Source organism: Cricetulus griseus, chromosome 6, assembly GCF_003668045.3.
Source record: "Cricetulus griseus strain 17A/GY chromosome 6, alternate assembly CriGri-PICRH-1.0, whole genome shotgun sequence".
In the NCBI taxonomy this organism is placed as follows: domain Eukaryota; kingdom Metazoa; phylum Chordata; class Mammalia; order Rodentia; family Cricetidae; genus Cricetulus; species Cricetulus griseus.
Genome location: NC_048599.1, coordinates 146,254,592 through 146,274,294, shown reverse-complemented (window position 1 = coordinate 146,274,294; position 19,703 = coordinate 146,254,592). Strand labels below are relative to the sequence as shown.

The 19,703-nt window shown below is 43.2% G+C and overlaps 1 protein-coding gene across 7 annotated transcripts in view; it reads right to left on the bottom strand.

Moving 5' to 3' along the window:
- The window catches only part of Mapkap1 (MAPK associated protein 1), a 218,143-nt gene that overhangs the window by 74,672 nt on the left and 123,768 nt on the right, over nucleotides 1–19,703 (bottom strand). For all 7 annotated transcript variants that reach the window (XM_027423729.2, XM_027423728.2, XM_027423732.2 and 4 more), the window contains one exon: nucleotides 17,257–17,366. In XM_027423729.2, the coding sequence (XP_027279530.1) occupies nucleotides 17,257–17,366 (110 nt within the window). The remainder of the gene's footprint in view (nucleotides 1–17,256; nucleotides 17,367–19,703) is intronic.

Here is a 19,703-nt window from a genome sequence, read left to right as displayed (position 1 = left end):
GTTTGCTAGTAAGCATGTCAGCAGCCTTCGTCCCTAGGACAGTCTCAGCCCACAGGTGTGTTTAGGATGTGCTGCCCACCTGGTTAGTCCTCACAAGCACCTCTTCCTCCAGAATGGGGGGGGAGGGGCTCTGTCTCTATCTGACTCCCAATGCTGGGGGGCTCCTAACAGAGCCCCAACTCTGATTGGTCTTCTGAGGTTGCAAGGAGCCAGTGTGAGTCAGAACCATGAGTTAGACAACCAGAAACTTCAAAACCTAGCCACTGAACAGGAGCCTCCTACAAGGCAGAGTGTGAGAAGGGCGAGGAGAGCACCACCTACATCTTGTCACAGGTAGTTAAGACAGGTCTGAGATTACTTGTAAAAAAGAAATATCCTTATCCTCTTTAGGACTCAGATACTGCCTGGTAGACCATGGAAACCTTTAACACTGTCCCTGCGTATCTAACTTTCCAACCCAATATGTTTCTCTTAACTTGAGTTGCAGTGACATTACCAAATTTTACATACAGTTATCCGTTGCTCTGTAAAGAAATACAGATGGCTTTTATGGAAATAAAATTTAAACAATTGTAAAATAGTTTATAGAAACCAGTGGGGTAATGCATTCAAATAAATGCCAAAACTGGTTGATGGGGAGCCAGGGAGCTAAATCATACTGCTGAGGAATTCAGCTGTGGGGAACAGATAGTAAATCCAGAGTGACAGAATCTCCCGTGATAGCAAAGGTTTCTGACATTCAGTCCAGCACTCAAAAACCACAGCAGTTCAAACCCATTTTCCTTAACACAGCACTGACAGCCAGTGAAATTAGTGAGTTTGGTCACAAGCACCTACTGACAAAAAGAAAAGAAACAAAAAGGAGACCATGTCTCTATGCAGCCTTTCTGATAGGTGTGACAGCCAGGATTCCAACCACTGAGGCCAGAGACCGGCTAAGAGATTACCACACATTCTCTCAGCAGTTTAGTCTCTCGCTCTGGAAAACGAGGGTGATGGCAGGTATCAGAGACAGTGTTCTGCAAACAGTGCAGAGAATGGCTGTTGGCCACAGGCCTGCTGATGTGCCTACCACACACCCTGGGAAGCACCACTGGCAGTGACCCGCTTGTATCTTTGCTTCTTAGTTTATAGGACAATGAGACCCTAAACATTTGGGTCTTCACCTCTCAAACCCACCTTTTTACCCTGTTCTGGGATGGTCTGATGGTGACAATGGGTGTTTGCAGTGAATTACTTAGCTGTTCGCCACAGTTGCTGTGCCCCAAACTAGTCCGTGAGGGAGTAAAGTAAAGCTACAGCTGGTTTCTAGGGGCTCCAGGGTGCACAGGGCACTCAGTCTTCCTCCGGTTGCTGCCATTCTTATTGCCCAAGCTCTACTGGCTCCACCCACTTGCCAGGGTTCCCTTGTAGGCCAACCATCCAGCAAGTAATGGTCCTGTTACTGCCTCCCAGCCTCTGGTCATCCATTCTTTACCCACTTCACAGGGTGCTCTTCAGGTATTCCATCCATTCTCATTTCCTGTCCTGTGTTGGCTAGGAATTACTGAGCTCCTTTAGTGCTCACTTCATGGTTCCTTGTCTGTGTCCCTGCACTGCTACTTCACCTATAGCACCTGCCCTGTGTTGATGGGCTTCTCTTGGTTTCATCACTCAATCTATACTTGCTTCTGTCTCTTGAGCCTTAGGGAGCAGATATTCACAAGTTCCCAGACTGTTCTCCATCGATTACCACAATAGGCAGGTTGTGAGCACATTTCCTGTCACCATAGGTGCTGCTCCAAGCAGGATTTCTAAAGCCTCAGGGGGCCAAAAGCAAGGCTTCATTTTTAACAACCTGACTTGGCCTTCATATGTCACCCAGCTAATGGCCCTTACCCTCAGGTCAGGTGCCCTGTTAGGTTCTCAGCATGCTTAGTGTGCTTCTCTGAAATCCTGCCCTATCTTCTGATGGCACTTGCATGCCTGGACCTCCTTGTGTAGATGTATACATTTATGTGAATTGAACTGTACTTGCTAGTTAAGAATGAAGGAAAAGAGAGGGAATGACCTGACCAAGAAAACAATGTAGATAATGTGTATAATTCCACTTGCCACAATTCTCAACAGCTCGACAAATGACTTTTTTGCATCTTTGAAATGACACAACTTGGTCAATGTCTGATGAATGATTACTGAGCTACTGGACAGATGGTAGTGTCTCAGTTTTCCAGTCCACTTTATACTCTGAGCATCTTTCTGGCTAAGTTTGATTGCACTATTTGAAATGATTCACTACTAATTTTTATCTGTAATACTGCTAGAGAATCAAAAGCTAACTCTATGGATTTCATGAAAAAGTTATCAGAGTGTACAGGCCCATGAGCAACATTTCTAAAGGCAGTTTTTAGGAGGTGATTCTAAAGGTGAGGGTTTTGCTTACTGGCTGCCTCTGTGGCCCAACCCCTGTTTTAGCATGTGGTTCTCTGTGCAGCTATCCCTAGATGCTAAACATTACATGTTTTCTTGGTTCTGGTGCCAGGTTATACCATCTTCTCCCACAGATCTTTTAAACCATCAGCACCATCTGGCAGCAGGGCACCTTTCTGCCTGTCCCATCTCTCTTCCAACAATCGTGTACCAAGTGGAACTTGTTTCAAGTCAGGAGCAGGTCTGAATGACTGAGGCCCTATCCAGTTCTTCCCAACAGCCACAATGGGCTCTGGCTGCAGTACCTTCCACTAAATCGGGTAACTCTTAATGCTCAGGTGTGAATCTCAGCTCCTTTTCTAAGCTTCGGATGATGTGTCTAACTCAAGTGGTTAGTGCAATGATGAAATGCCATATGAACACTGGTAAAGCGCTTAGCCTGGCACAGTGATCAATGAAAAGCAGTTTGGCAAACTTTCCTGTGCCTAATGCTCAAGCTATCAAACAGGTGAAAAGAGTAATTATATATCCTGGTTTAAGCTAATTGTGACACAGCTAAGAAGGTAGCTGTGTGACAACCAAAACAAAAGGTTAGAGTGATAGAAAAATGGCAGCGGAGGAGGGAGGGATCAGGGCTGCCAGCCATTTTCCTCTCTGGTTTTATCCATTATCTAGGAGCTAGCTGCCCTGCTGGCTTTCCATTTGCCTTGCTAATAACAGTAAATCCAGCAGCCTCCACTGCAGTTCCTGTCTCCTTCAGCTGGCTTCCCAGGCCAATCAGTATCTCTTCTCAGCTCATGTCAGATGTGCTCTGGGAAGTCCTGCTAAAAAGAAAATTTATGATGAAAGTTTCTCCTGCTTTTAACCCTTCTGCTTATCAGGGTGCTCCAGAGGAATGCCAGGTCTGGCCAACATGTGCACTCCTGTGTTCTCACTGCTGCTATGACAAGGGCCTCACAGCTCTGGACAAGTTCAAGTGAGAAGCCGGGCAGAGGTCCATGTTCTGGCTGGCTGTACCTCCTAGGGACCTAATTCAAGCTGAGATCCCTTACAGCTAGTCTCTCAGGTCCCAAGGTCGTTGAGGGCATCAAACACACACACCAACCCAAAACAGGACCCAAACTAGAGCTTTTGCACAGAACGCTGAGTGGGGCTCAACAGGACCGGTCTCAGTTAAAATTGAGAGGAGAGGATGGTATTACATATCCGACAGCATGGTGAGGACATGCACAGGGTAGTGCTGTGTGGACCTCATATCCTCATAGCAGTGCCATGAAGACAGTTAACTACTTTCCCTCACACACAAGAGAGATGAAGGCCATGCAGGTTAAGACACCAAGGAGCAAGCAGAAGGAAGGCCAAGAGTGGAGCCACTCATGCCCTCTCAGAACCCAGGAATTACTCTCTGCAGTTAAGACCAGCAGCATAGCCTACAGCTGGGACCTTGTTTACTGAAGAGGCTAAACTGCTCAGAGTAGAAAGGGCTGGCCAGAGGCTGGAGAGATGGTTCAGAGGTTAAGAGCACTGACTGCTCTTCCAGAGGTCCTGAGTTCAATTCCCAGCAACCACATGGTGGCTCACAACCATCCGTTATGAGATCTGGTGCCCTCTTCTGGTGTGCAGATATACATGGAAGCAGAATGTTGTATACATAATAAATAAATAAAATCTTAAAAAAAAAAAAAAAAAGAAAAAGAAAGGGCTGACCAAGGACACCCAGTGGGAAGGTAAGCCTTCTGCCAAAGGAGAGCTTCTTCTTCCCAGAAGTCACTCTTAACACCTATGAAACTGAAGAGAAGGCAGCACCCCAGGCTCTTAGGAGACAGAGCATCACTACTCTGCAAGGTCTTCAACAATGGCTGCCTGCTGGGGGCTCAGGCCCCTTGGCAAGGGCAGCAGAGTAGCTCTTGGTACAAGAGGGTTTTCATCCTAAAATGTTCATGCATCGTGGGATAGCTACATTTTATCTCAACAGGGTTTCTATGGCCTCTTCTCTACCTCTCCACACAAGTTATATGGTGTGATGAGTTAGACCAGTAGGATGTCAAAATGAACGTGTGACTGCTGTTTGGGACTCTAATGCTACGGAAAAGCAGCTGTTTTCATTTCTATTAGAGGTATTATTCATTCTTAGGATGGGAACAAGTACCCTGTTAATAGCTGTGCTGTAACCCAGGCCACAGATATGCAATGTTGGCCAAGTCACAACGTGATGGCTATGCTCACATAACATTCTCTCATGGAGTTTGGAAATGTTTATGACGGGAAGCAACTATTTAATGATGTTCTCAGAGAAAGCTGACATCTAACCAATAAAACAAATGGCAGCTTTTAGGAGAAAGAAAGTTTCCAAATAGAAAAAGTCTATACAAAGGGGAAAAGGAGAAATCTTTTTAAATTTGAAAGGAAACTGTTCTCTTTAGAAAAAAAATCTATTTTTACTTTCATCAAAGATCATGTACAATTTGGAAGTAAACAAAACCCAAGTCCTAGGATGAACCACAGTGACTCCCACTCTCCCAAGTCCTACCTGACAGGAAATTAAGTGTTTAGGGCGTTGCTTCTGGTATTCGCCTTTAGATTTTCTATTTAGTACTCTTACCAGATGATTTTAAAAAGTGATCATCTAGATCAGACAGTGTCTATCAATGTCCACCACAAGAGAGGAGTGCACAGGCTGTGCCCCACTCTCATGCCTCTGGAAAGTAAGTCTGCTGTGTGTTTCTTCTGTACATGGTATGCACAGTGCTTCCTTCTGCTGCACCAAGTGTCTGGCTGTGGCATGCTCCTCTGGCTCCAGGTGATGCTCGACAGACAGATAGACAGACAGACAGACAGACAGACAGACTATCTATCTATCTATCTATCTATCTATCTATCTATCTATCTATCTATCTATCTATCTATCTTCTATTGTATTACAGGAGCCTGGTGGCAACATTAAGTGATGTGTACAGCCTTTTCATTCAAAAATATTCAAGTGTTCATTTAATGGTTCAGTTCTCTGAGGAAGCTTAGTTTCTCACAATGAAAATGCAATGAATTGCTCCTAAGTAAGATGGGGACCTGGGCCAGCAGCCAATGAAGAGGCTGCAGGTCGTGAGCTGGATTTTTAGTTGATTTTACAAAATGCATCAGCTCCCACCTCTGGGCCAGGAATGGTCCTGGCAAACCAAAAGGAAACCATTATTGTCCACAAAAAGCTTTCATTTCATACAATTAATTTACTTAACTAAGTTCAACATCCCTCTCCCAAAGGAAAAGGAACCAATCATACTTGTCTTTTGCAAGGTAGTCACCACCATTTGGCAAGATGAGCATTTTACTGGTTTAAGTCCCAGGTCCTGTGCTACAAGGCCAAGATGCTGAGTACATGTTCTCAGCAGCTGCAAGGCTGAGGCAAGGTCCGCCTACCTTCCTGGCCATTGCTGATCCAAGTAGAGACAATCACTGCTTAGGAGACTGCCCAGCTCCTGCTGCCCTGCCCAGGCTGGTGGACAAAACAGGAGGCTCATGGAAGCAAGGAGAAAGACTAAGGCCATGTCTCATCCTGAAGACAATTTCCTTCAGCAGAGGAACACAGAAACCTGGGGAAAAAAGGCAGTCCCTTCTGCTGGAACACAGAAAGACGCATGAAGCCACAAGGAAACGCTGCTTGCTGTTCCTGTATCTTGTTGCTTTACCCTTTACTCCCATCTTCCCATTAGAATGTGAGCTGAAGACAGGCGTTGTCTGCATGTCCACTCTGGAAGGTGCTAAACCACCACAGAAGTGTGCAGAGGCCACCTGTAAACAAGTTCCCCTGCTGGCTTTACCTCTAGACTCTCTGGCAAAGGAAGTTGCTGACATAGCTGTATGACAAAGGAGACTTGGGATTATTGAGCCTCCTCTATACTGGCACCCTTCTTAGGGAAAGCCAGCTGTTCCAAGGAAAGGTGACTCCAGTAGCCTCAAGTTTAAGCATAATACAAAAGCTCCTTCTGAAATATGTTTCCTATAGACTTAACATTCTGGAAAACAGAATTATAGGCAAAGGTCAAGGAAGTAAAGCACCTCCCACCCCAAGAAATCCAGTCCATGATGTGACTTCCAGCAACTGAGTACTTTACATGGATTAAGTATTCTATAAGCACCAAGCAAGCCTGTAACCATCTTTTCAGAGAGTACAACTGAGGCTGGAAGGAACTGATGACATCCTCATTTCATGGTTAGGAGCTAATGAGGACTTAGGATGATTTAGTGCCAAAGTCTAGGCTTTCCCCACAGAATCATGTTGCCATTCCAGAATGCAGCAGATTGGTCTTTCTAGAGGAGAGGTGTGCCCTTCTCTCCACTGAGCTGTGGGTCCTGAAACTAACCCAGTAGGAGGAAACACCGTGTAGTAGTAAGCAGGACAACCTGCAGACATATGAGAGTAGGTCCCAAGTTCTTCATTACCACTGTGTGACCACGGCAAGTTCTGTAGCCTCTTTGACCTTTAGCCATGTCATATATAAAATAAAAATGACAGCCAATAAAAAGTTATTTTAGGAACTAAAATGTAAGCTTAAAAAGTGCTGACATAAGTGGCAATAATTATTATTATACTGTAACTTTACATGGAAATTTAAAACCGCAGACCAATGGAAGAAACTATGGCCTCAGATGGTATTTAACATATTACATAAAGAAAAATAAAATATCTCACACCACTGGGTGTCTTCCTCTGCTGCTCTAACCTTACTGGCTTGAATCTCTCATTAACCCAGACACTCACTGTTCCGTCTAGGCTGTCAAGCAGCCAGCTCTGTGGCCTGCCTGTCTCTGCCTCCAAGTGCTGGGGTTATGCGCAGGCATGTGCAGCCACATCTAGCTCTTCACATGGGTGGTTGGGATTTGAACTCAGCTCCTTGTGCTTATAAGGTAAGTATTTTTACCCACTGAGTCATTTCTCCAGCTCCCCATCCTCCTTTTTTCATTAACTTTATACAATCCTGAAAAGCTGAGACTTACACACACACACACACACACACACACACACACACACACACACACACCTGTGTACCCACTACTATACTCCATAACTAATACTTGGCTACATTTGCTCTAGAAAGTATTTACCCCCACACCCATCTTTTGAAATGCATTTTGAAGAGAGGGACAGATACCAGTCAGTACATTTAGAACACTCTGCAGTGAAATAGTTAACAAGAATTCCATATTTACAATTCCCTTTTTACTTTTAGGCAAAATTTGCCATTTGCTATAGTGTGCAGCCTCACTCCCGGCCTTACCTGGATTCTCTGTCCACATGCAATCTATTGCCCTCCATTCAGAAAGCTTTCAATGGCCTTTCATTTTTAAGTGAGGAAATTGTGTGATTGAGAAAAATCACATAGAGCTTAAGAATATAATTTCACCTATGTTACCTATTATCAATGCTCATGAATAGTACAAGCTCCTGCATGTACATATACAGGCATGCACAGGTGTGCACAAATATCCCCCATCATGGTTTTTGCAACCATAAAACCAAAAGAGGATAAAGCCCAGGTCACAAGGTCTACTGTAAAGGTTAAATACAAACATGCTAGGATACTCTAAGTTCTCAGCAGACATCAAAGAGTCATTTTGGTACTTCCTCTCTACTTACTTCTTCCCCCTAATCTAAAGATGCTGCTCTGAAAAAACGAAATGGTAATGAGAAGAAATGTTAGCTGAGAGACGTGGGAAAAGGCACCTCTCTGCATAGGCAGTCCTCTCCCAATTTATCCACTCTGACTTCAGCTAATTAAACATCTGTCTCAACGGCCTCCTCAGCAAATTAGTCATTCCCACTTTGTGACACTGATTGTTGGTTGCAGCCTCTCCTTACTTGCTACCATTCCCAGAAACTTCTGGGAGTTTTCTCACCAGGCTCACGGCAAAGAATGATGCAGGGTCCCCATTAGCCCCCTACAGTTGCCCTTGGTGCCAGTGCTGTTTATAATGCTGCCAGCCGTGTCCTTAGACATGCCTTCCCAAAAGAAACCTGCTCAGGGGTGATAACTTTGTCTACATATCTGAGTTTCAGAGTATGATGCACTTCCCAAGTGCTAGTACATATACCAGACTGAAAGGAAGTATTTAATAAACATTTCACTGAAAATCTGTGTTTTATGATAGTTTTGATGATAAAGGAAGGAAGTAATATAAGGTTGCAAATGAGCTGAACTGAATTCTGGTAAATTACCAGGCAGATCCTCTGAACACTGAAGCTTTGTGAGTGGATCAGAAGGCCAGCAGGAAACAAGTAAAGTTGCCTGGCCTGGATGTGTGCTCTCTCTGTACACCACGTGTGTACACATGCTCTTTCCCACCTGCCTAGGTGGAGAGATAGAAGACAAGGCGGGAAACCGTATTTTGAAGTATAGGATTCGTTTTACAATCCCTTCCCTTAAAGAACCCACTGTCCATCTTAAGTGATAGCATCTCTTAGAAAGACAAATGGCTAAGAAACACATTTGAAAATACTTAGCTACACTGAATACTCAGACATACAAAGTAAAATGAGATACTAACTGCTGTCATTTTGGGAAAGATGAAAGATTGATAAAAATCAATATTGATAAGGGGTGTGTGTGGGGGGGCAAGTACTTAATCTATGTAATTCCAGAGTGACAGGACTGTAAAATAGCTACTTGAAAAACATCTCTGTCTCTCTTTCTGTGTGTGTGTGGGGGGGGGGGGGCAGTGGTATCCGGTATCAACCATGTCCAACTTTCATGTGGGTGTTGGAGACTTGAAACCAGGTCTTCCTGAGTGTGTGGCAGGTAGTTTACCCACTGAGCCACCCACCCCCCACCAGCCCTCAGTATTTTCAGTAAGCAAGCCACTGACAAGCAATTCCATATTTAAAGTCTAGTAAAATATGCAATAAACAGTCATAGAAGACTGCTCACTGAATGTTTTGTATACTGAAAAAGCCAGAAGCAATCTAAATAACTTAATTATTAGGTTAAACACACTTAACTAGAAAAACAAAACTGCCTGGTCTTTCTCAAACAAAATAATGCTTGATGTATGTGAATGAAAAAGCAGACATAAGATCACAAACATGGCTGATATCACATATACCTCTCATGTACCATGAGCTGGTTTGACAGAAAGAAGTGACTTAAAAATCAAAAGGGGCCAGGCATTGTGTTACATGCCTTTAATCCCAGCAGGCAGAGGCAGGTAGATCTCTTAAGAGTCCCCAGGCCAGCCTGGTATACCATGAGTTCCAGGCTAGTTGGAGCTACATAATGAGATCCTATCTCAAAGAACTAACACATAAATAATGAGTTAAAAACAAAAACAAAGGGCTAGCAAGATGGTTTGGTGGTTAAGGGTACTTTCTGTCACGCCTACCAACCGGAGTCCAATACCTGGGATCCACCAGAAGGTGCAAGGAGAGCTGATTTCCAAAAAATTGTCCTCTGACCTCCGTATGTACACTGTAGCATGCACACATATAGGGTCTTTCCTGTAAGGTATCCATGTTCTCTGACTGCATCTTTTCTGCATCTTCAAATAGATGCCAAAGAAATCACTACAGAGCATTTCTGCTGGGGCTCCCTCCCCCACACTATAGTTCCTTATTTGCGAAGCTTCTGCTAGGAGATTTACCACATTTCAGTGTCTCTTTTCCTGTGATTTTCCAATGTGGCACTGGCACCAATGAAGCATTTGACGACCTCTATAAAGCAAAGTGAGTGGCATCTTAGAGCTACACAGGGTGTGGCTGAGTCTTTACTCACCCTCTTCATGTCAGAGCTGGGGTGGGTGAGGCTGAAAGGGTAAGTGCCATCTCACAAATGAGTCACGCTTCTTCCATGCTAAGCAGACACTTGGATCTTCTAAGCATCTCTAATCCAGGCAGCAGCTCACCACCAGCAGGCACTCAGTGCAGTAATGCTTCTTGAGAGCTAAAGCTACATCCCCAGTGGACCCAGGGAAGTGCCTGCCCCTTGTCTTGTAGCTGTGTGTGCCTCAGTACCAACACTGAGTCAGCGTGTGTCTTCTCTCTTCCTTTCATTTTGCCTTTTCATTAATCTAATCTGTGCTGTGACTGCCCTGGACAAAGTGAATGAATAGATTTTGTAATGGAAAAGGAACTTCTGAAAGATTAGCGACTAGCAGGAAGAGTAAGTGCTGGTCAAATGCAGTTTTGGCGAATGATATATTTCAAGTCATTCTGATGTGGCAGTTGTGAGAGCTCATAACACCCTTCTAAAATAATTGGGTCTCTAAAGTGGTTCCAAAAGATTTTTGCTTGACATAAATTCTCTAAATTTCCAGGCTTTCTGGATAAAATAGTTGACTGCAATGCCATCTTTAACGTGCTCTGCTCTATACTGGAGAAGATCCATCAGGAGCCTCAGAGCACTCTAGACAGAGGGAGGCTCAGGTGAGATGAAACAACAAGATAAAGAGGCAGAGAGAGGTGTCAGGGAGGAATATTTAACCAGGAGCTTCTTGCCTGGGGCACTTCTGAGTTACACATTTAAACACCTAGCAATCCTGATTTACTCTAGCATTTTCCCACAGGGTCACTACACCGAGTGCTGGATCTTTATTTCTTACTCAGCTCCCATGTGTGAGTGGCACCAGCATTGCTCACTTTTTCATAAGGAGAAGCAGCTGTCTGAAGAAATTACTGCCTTTTGCAAAAACAACCACCATTTAGATGTCCTATGTGGCCCTTTCCGGTTAGGAGCCTCCATGTTGGGCCCTGGGTTACAAGCTGCATTTCCACAGAAGAAAGGGCACCGGGTATCTGGTCTGCAGTTTCACATCAAGCAGGGTTCTCTGCTCAACCCTAACGCCAGAAGACACTTACATGTGTGTCATAAGTTCATCACAGATCTTGAGATCAGGCTCAAGAGTTTAAAAACTTGAGTCCATTATACATATGTGCCCTGCCTTTGTGGTACTGGAGATGGTATGTGGGGCCTCACATATTCCTGGCAAGTATTCTACCATCGAGCTATATCCCCAGACCCCGGGTTTTCCTTTCCTAATAGGGTAGTTCAGGCCAGGTGCATGTTGCTTTAAGAAAGCCAGACATAAAACATTAGAACTGACACCAATACAGACAAACTGTGCAATTACAAAAAGAATTCCTGGCTTTATGTTGAGATTCACCACAGGGTTCCTCTAAATGCTGCTCTTCCCTAGTGCATTTAGATCTCACAATCAACCAACATTTCTGTTTACAGAATTTTAAATTTGTTCTCCCATTAGGGTTCTAATAAGCAACATGCTACAAATAAAAAGAGTATGGGCTTTGAGGTCAAAGAAGCCTGGGCTCTAATTTAGGTTCACCATTCACTTGCTGTGGAAATCTGGGTAGCTAACTAGTTTCTCCCAGAATGGAGGAAAGCCTGGGATGCTTAGAAGTGCCTGATGCCAGAGTACCATGGTTCTTCTCTCTTTGTTTCTGAAGGTATCTGTATGTACGCACAACAGCACCTTCCTCTGTTTTTATCAGCTTAAGTGAGGGTATCTGTAAGAGTACAAAGGCACACAGTGCAACAGCTCTCAGCACCCTGTCCACCCCCAACAGATCCCGTTTCTACAAAGACCAACTCCTTCCTGACACAAACGTTCCTCAGACACCCAGTAAGTAGCATGCTCATTTACATTCAACTTTCTCTGCCCGTCTGGGATGAAAGTGAGGCCTCCTGTAGCTGAAGACACTGGCTCTGATGCTGCCCTGTCCCTTGTTGAGGAAACTACCTGACCTATGCCCATCAGAATGTCACCCACTCTGTGCTTCCTTCCCTACTAATCGCAGTTCTTTCCTTTCTTCGGGCTCTCAGCCTCTGTGTGGTCCTTCTTCTTTGAGCCTCAGTGCATTTTACAATGACTAGAAGTTCGGGTTTATTCTGAACGCAGGTGGTTGTCCTGGAAGGGTTTGGAGCAGCTATAATCAGATTCAAGTTTTACAAGGTCTCTCTGGTGGCTGTGTAGACCATAACTGGAAGGGCTAAGAACAGTGGCAGGAAAGCCAATCAGGTGTTTGTGCCAGTGTTCCAGATGAAAACCCACAGTGACTAGGACAGATTCAAGACAGGCTCCAGAAGCAAAGCTTACCTGTCTTGCTAAGGTCATGGCATGGGGAGTTGGCATGGGAAAATCCAAGACTGATGACTGGGGTGTGACTCTGTGACTAGGTGGATGATGGTACTGTTGACCATTTGAGCACCAGTTGTATGTCTCTTCAGGGTCAATTTTACTACAACTTCAGTTAAGTCAGTTAAATAACAAAGTAAACTGGGACATCCTTTTTACAGTGAAATACAGTAAGCAACTCCTCTGCTTGTAGTGCCCTCCCAAAATCAAGGATCCTTAGAAGGCCTCTGTTCAAATGTCTATATCTAAGGGAAGGGGGAGTTCTCTGAGCAACCTCCCTGTGCAGTGCAGTGAGCTCCTCTGCCTGTGTTCTCTTTACTCTCTACCTGTTATGTCTCCTTCCCCTCTAGAGTGTAAGGTTGTCCTTGGCAAGCATCTTGTTCCACTTGCATGTCTCCTTGCACTCAGGCCACGTCTAACCAATAGAGGAGAGTGATGAGTAGACACATACACAATGCACCAGCTGGGTCAACATTCAGGTTATATGTGAATTTTTAATGAAGAACAGAAGAACCCAATGAAGTATCATCTGTCTGTCACACAGAATCCCCTGCACTGTCTGTGGCTGCTTTTTATCTCCACCACCACCACTGTCTCCTCCCTGCACACTCCCTGCACAGTAAACTAGCAGGCAATTCTGCCTCTGTGACTCTCAAAGAGATCAAACGAGCTCCTTGGCAAAGCTAACACTTCTCTAATACCACAAAACCTTTAAAAGAATAAACTCAAACTAATAAAGTTCACTTCCAAAGGTGAGAACAGGGCATTAGGGAAAAGTTAGCATGCCTTTCTGTTCCTTTCAGCAGAGAACAGACAAGCGTTCTCCACTGCACAATGAGACTGCATCCAGGATCAGAGCCGTGTGGACCTCTGTTTTGCTGGGCAGAGCCTACTTCAAGGTCTTCCTCTCACAGATGGTGAAGCACCTGTATTACTGTGTTGGTGTGAAACTGAAACTGATATGCTTCCACTCCTCAATAGCATCTGTCACATCAACAAGCTTCAGGAGACTGGTGACAGCTGGTGGACAACAGTATTAAGGCAACAACAATAATACACGAAATACCAGGAAGCTCAAGGTCACAGTCGTAAGGGTGATCATGGCAAAGGGAGAAACTGATCACCTATGGTCTTCATCCATTAAATGACAAGTTAGTGTATTTCACTGGCTAAATCCAGGGATCTGACAGTGATCTATCCTCTCTGTCAAAACCTCTGCCACCCAACTATTAAAATCAGTAAACAAGTTTTGTTTAATTTTTCTAGAACTGGATTATCTACTTATTGCTTTTTTTAGCTGCACACTTCTGCTGCTGTAAGGAAATTCCAAATGTCAAGTAGGTCAATGATAAAATGAAAAACTTTAAAAGAGACACTGTGACAAGATTGCTATAGTTAAGAACATGAATATTAACCGGAACCCCCCTGCAGTATTCATCAATAGTTACGACTTGTTATTTTAAGTCCCAAAGGTTTTCATCGACAAAGCCCTATATATAACCAGAGATTTTGACGGGTTTGTTTTGTTCTTTTTCTCAATACCTACTACTTTTTTTTTTTTTTTCCTTTAAAAAAATGAAACCAAATGAGTTCCAGAGGCAAGGACGAGAGTATTAGGTACTAAGATTGTCATTAAGTCCACAACTTGACTTAATTCCCCACTTGCTGCCATTATTAAATGAAGTCATATGGTCAGATAAAAAGCTGAGATGAGTTAGGTGTGTGGGGAAGGGGTAAGACATTCCTCAAGTCTTGTTCTTTGATGGCCCTCATCACACTTCACACAGACTTTCACATGTTGCTCAATTTCAAGTGTCATTCTCTTTCTTCTAACTTGAGCTAATAACAGTGGTAAAGAGACAAGTGCAGCCCCTTAGGCAAAGTTTATTAAGGAGAGGGCTCAGCACAGGAGCCCTGTCCAGCCCTGGGGCATACTGCATGTTCTTGATGTACTTCCCTCTATGTTAAAGAGGCTTTTCTTCTTTTCCTTAGTCAGTCTCAAAAAGGAACTCACTCCCCAAGTTACAGAGTGACTGTAACATAACTGTAGCCACAACATCAACGCCACCTCTGCTGTGCTAACTTAAAAAACCTTTGCCAAACTGCTGTGACTCTTCTATTTGTGAGAACAGACTCAAGGCAATTAAAAAGGATTATTTTAAAATGTTCTTGACTTAAGAAAATGGACAGGAATTTATGCACATGTATAAATGTCAATTGGCTTCAGTAGTATGAATAGGAATAAGTTATACAGATCACTGTGTTTTGGATAACAAATTCCAAGCTTCTTCCAAGGATATGGCTACAACTGATGAAAATGGCAGGGGTGTGTATACAAAGGTGAGCACAAGGAAGTACATGTGTGTGCATGTTTGCGTGCATGTACAGTAAATGTAGATACTGGGCACAGACACAGATAAACAAGTATAAGACTGGACAGTGTTGGCTGAAAACAAAAGGAAGGGCACTGGCTCAGCTGTACCTCCTAAGTTTGTTGGGGTTTCACAGTCTTTAAAAAACAAAAAATCACCAGCAGCACAATTTCTATTGAGAAGGCTTAAAAAAAAAAAAAAAGTTCCACCCCCTTCCTAGACAACTTGAAGCAACACAGTCTAAGAATATAAATAATTGTGTTACAAAATTTACTATTATGTAAAAAAAAAAATGTAGAGAGCAAAGACCCCTGAATTCTACAGAGTGAGTGCTCATTAAATACCCTTGAGTATCTGAAGCTATTTAAAAGCTATTAGATTGGCACCTGGAACCCCCCAAAACATCTACTTTCCCCCGGGATGGAGAGGCTGTGCCTCTTTAATCATCCCCTAAATGCAAAGAGGTTTGACCCCCATGCAATAGATAAAAGTCACCCAAAAAATGAACAAAAGAGGTGTTTGGAAAAAGCAGAACACCATTCATCCCAGCTAACGACTTGTTCATTATGAGTGATGATGGATAAAGACTTCTCACGCTGAGATGAAATCAAGATTTATATGCATTGTTTCCTCTCCCAACTTGTGGGAAGATCATCATCATTTAATTCTATCTCTGCGGCCAGTGATGGGCATCCAGAGAGCTGGTTATCAAACGGCGCAGTCAGCTGGCAAAAGCCGAAACGTGCAGTTGGCACATCTGGACGGAGCCGCCACAGCCGAGGGTGAACAATGACTCCTGGCAAGCATCCAAATTGCTTGCAGACGCTAGCAGGTCTCATCTACAACCGCCCCTACCAGCATCTCTCTCTCTCTCTTTTTTATGAGAATCAGATTTTCATTGCTCCATTCAATTGCTCTCCTCTGCCATTTTTTACAGCTCTTATCGTTCCCCTGGAATATGGCCTTGAGACAGCTCATCCGTGTCCTTCACTGTGTTATCTCTTCTAACTTTTATTAAAACTTCAGCTTTCATCTGAAGATAGCTAATTAAATCTGGAACAGATTATATGCCTCCCCTTAAAAAGAGAACACAACTATTTTCTTCAAGCTGTGCAATGCCCCTTTCCTTTCCAAAAGGTGAGCTCAAAGGTGTTTAAGAAGTCTCTTCACTTAGGAAGCTAAGATACTTGACTTTCCATATACATTCTGACTTTAGTATAGCAGTCTGTTATAGATAAATCTTTCAATTATTTTTGAAAATAATTTTCTTTTTTTCCCCATAATATTTTTATTGATTATTTGAGAATTTCACATCATGAACCGTGAGCAAACTCACTTTCTAGTCCTTCCAGGTCCATTCTCCCACCCATATGATCCCCTCCCCCCACAAAGAAGAGGGGAACAAGTCCAGTTTGTGCTCCCCATATACTCACTGGAGCACGGTCAAACTCCTGGTGGCCAGCCCCTTAAAGATAACTGAGTCTTCCTCTACCTCCCCAGCCCCAGCCCCAGCCAGACAGCTATCAGTTGTGGAAAGCTAACTCTCAGCATCCTAATCACACTTTTTAAGAGCTCTTTCCAGTGGCTTTCTGCCTAAGCTGTTATCTTTTCTTGAGGGGTAGGGTGGGTTGGGGAAACTGTTTCTTAATATTGGTAATATTTGTGTTCTGTATCATATATATGATATATATATATATATATATATATATATATATATATCACAAACTATTTTCTACACAATGGTCAGTTAATGAGGAATTAGAGATTAACAGCTAAATGGGTGCATCAAACGATTTATCTTTTTAAAATCATTTTTGTAAGATTGCCCTCACTTAGTAAAAAAGAAGATAATGTCCTTCTACCCCCCAAATATCCCAAATCTTAGTCAGTGAAAATACTCTTGAGTAAGACTGTGTAAAAACATGAAGTCAGAAATAGTGATTCAAGCTTAAGGTTTTGTTTTGATTCCATGGTGCTGGGAACAGAAGCTGGGACCACACACATGCTAGGCAAGCACTCTGCCACTAAGCTATGTCTCTAACTCCTTGGTTTGGATTTTAAGACAGGTTTACATTAATGGTAAACACAAGTAGCTCCGACTTAATTTACTACAACTGATTTGAACATGTTCTTCTCACATGACCACTGTTCCTTGAGGCCCAAAGAAAGCTTTAAAAAGTCATTTTTCCTCTAAACTGTAGGCTTGCTAATCAGCCTTCTAGAAAGGATATCCACAACACAGGATATCAACAACAACAACACGCGCGTGCACACACCCCCCCCCCCTTTTAAGTAAGTGTTAAGCTTCTATTTCTGTGGTATAATTTAACTAACCCACCTGAAATTTTTTGGGATCCTTTTCTTCGCTTCACTGCCTTTAGCAGAATCTCCTTCATGGTGACCTTCGTGTTGTCCACCTGGATAAGGGAGAATCCATGAGCAGCATTTCTACAGGAAAAGACAAGTGAAGGAGTTATCACTACAGCCTTCACTATACCTGGGAAAGCTTCAAAGGAACAGCACAGGAAAAGAATGTCAGTAATTATTTTGGAGAAATCTGCCGGGCAGTAGTGGCACACACCTTTAATTCTAGGACTTGGGAGGTAGAGGAAGGCAGATCTCTGAGTTTGAGGCCAGCCTGGTCTACAGAGACAGAATAGCCAGGACTATGGATGGAAACTCTCTGGAAAACCAAACCAAACTAACCAAATCCTATTTCTAAGGTGTCTGTGAGGGAAATCTAACATAAACAGCACCAACTGAAACAGTCAGAGATAGATAGTAAAGGCTTTTCTAGAAGATTGCAGACTGAACCTAACTGGTCTTCTGGGGTCAGATGAAGCACAATTCCCAGTATTGGCTTGGGAGCCAAATCCTACAGCAAGGATTGACAACTGACAGCACCTGACTTATGTCAGTAGATGTCACTACAGGTAGATACTATCATCACAATAAGCCCCTAGGTACCCCAGAGAAAAAGAAAAGGCTCTTAACTGTCTAGTAGAACACCAGTCTGTCCATCTATCTTTTGTTGTTGTTATTTTGGTTTGTTTTAAGACGTTCTCACTATATAAAACCAGGTTGGTATCAAACTAACAGAGCTCCACCTGCCTCTGCCTTCTAAATGCTGGGATTAAAGGTGTGCCCCACCATGCCTGGCCCATACAGCTTTTAATATACAATCTGTGTATACATCACTATAAATGGTTTATTTGTTCAGCCCTAGAAAAATCAAACTAAATATTAGTTTAAGCAAAAATAAGACAAAATGCTAAAACTACCTGCAAGCTTCTAGTCAAATTAGATTGGAGAAGGTTCATCTAGATTGAAAAAGGGAAAAAAAAAAAAACCAGCAAAGAAACAAAACAATAAGGATGCTAAGAAAACAAAGAAGCAACAACAACAAAAACCCAGTATACCATCACCTACGTGAGATGTACCTTCACAAAGATTGTTAATTACAGTGGCAAGTATAATAAATACTACCCCTTACATTTGGGCACTGGAGCAAAACAGATTAATTCTAAGCAGCTCGTGAAAAAAATGGGACCCAGGTTTCCAATTGCAGAACATGAGAATTGCTACAAGGAGTTTGGTCATATTCCCATTTCCCCATAAGAATTTCAAAGGGGAACATGGCCAAAAAACATGGTAGAGCTTGATACTGACAAGAAACCTGAAAGAAAACCAAGCCTGAGAAAGCCGCCTTTCCAATGGTAGATCAGGCAGGGACATGGCCTGAAGCCCAGGTTAGACCCATCCAGGTGGCTGATCTCAAAACCAAGAACCCAATTTGTTTCCCTAACCCAGAGAGACCTCTCAACAGTGCTTGTCTCCATATAGTGTGCTCTTTAATCCTTGATGTTGCATTTGTTAAAAAGCAAAAAGCTGATGCTGCTCCGGCCAGCAGAACCATCCATTTTTTAACTTGGTGAAGTTCTTACTTTTGAACAGCAGGCCTGAGAACTGTCAAGCTAATTTTACTCAGCACTCTGTTACTGAATCATGCCTGCGCCCTAGCCATTCTTTACCTCAGAAGCTGGACCCCGTCCCAGAACAATCTTTAAAAGTTTATTTTACTGATCAAAGCAAAATAAGAAATAGCTCTTAAAAAAAAAAAACTATTTTGGGAGAGATGCTGTAAGTGATACTTTGGCAAGAATGCTGATATATAAAGAGCCTTGTGCATTTAAAAACTTGCGGGTGTTTGCTCTGGCACTAGGCCAATGTGTATTTGGAACAAATGCCAATCAAGCACACTCAGATCTGCCTTCCCCGGCTTTCTCCTCAGAAGTCAGTATGTCCTCCATCTGTGACAGTATGTTGGGCGATGGATGAGTTGGGCCAAAAGGAAACACAAGTTCTTGGGGATTTGCAAACTAGTACTGGCCCAGGCCTCACAAACTCTCATCCACCTGGGAGCAACCTGAACAATGGTAGAGTTTGCCTGTTTATAAACTGTGCACTGGCTCCTGTTGTGCGGCCAGATGACAGCACCATTCCAAGGCAGTACTCAACTTTTCGGCAAAGGGCAGAGTGAAAAGCTTACTAGGCAGTTTGATATCTGGGCTAACTTCCATAAATTCAAAGTGTCCTTTTAGAAGTATTGAAGCAGAGGAAACCTCCCCACTCCCCGTCTGTATTTTTCTGTCATTTTACCAAAACATACCTGGGTGCCAAGGTTAAAGCAAGCAGAGGAAATCCCTGGCACTTCCCATCCACAGGCCCTACTGATAAATTGTGTGGCAGAGGAATAAAGGATTACCTTCTGTATTTTTTCATTAC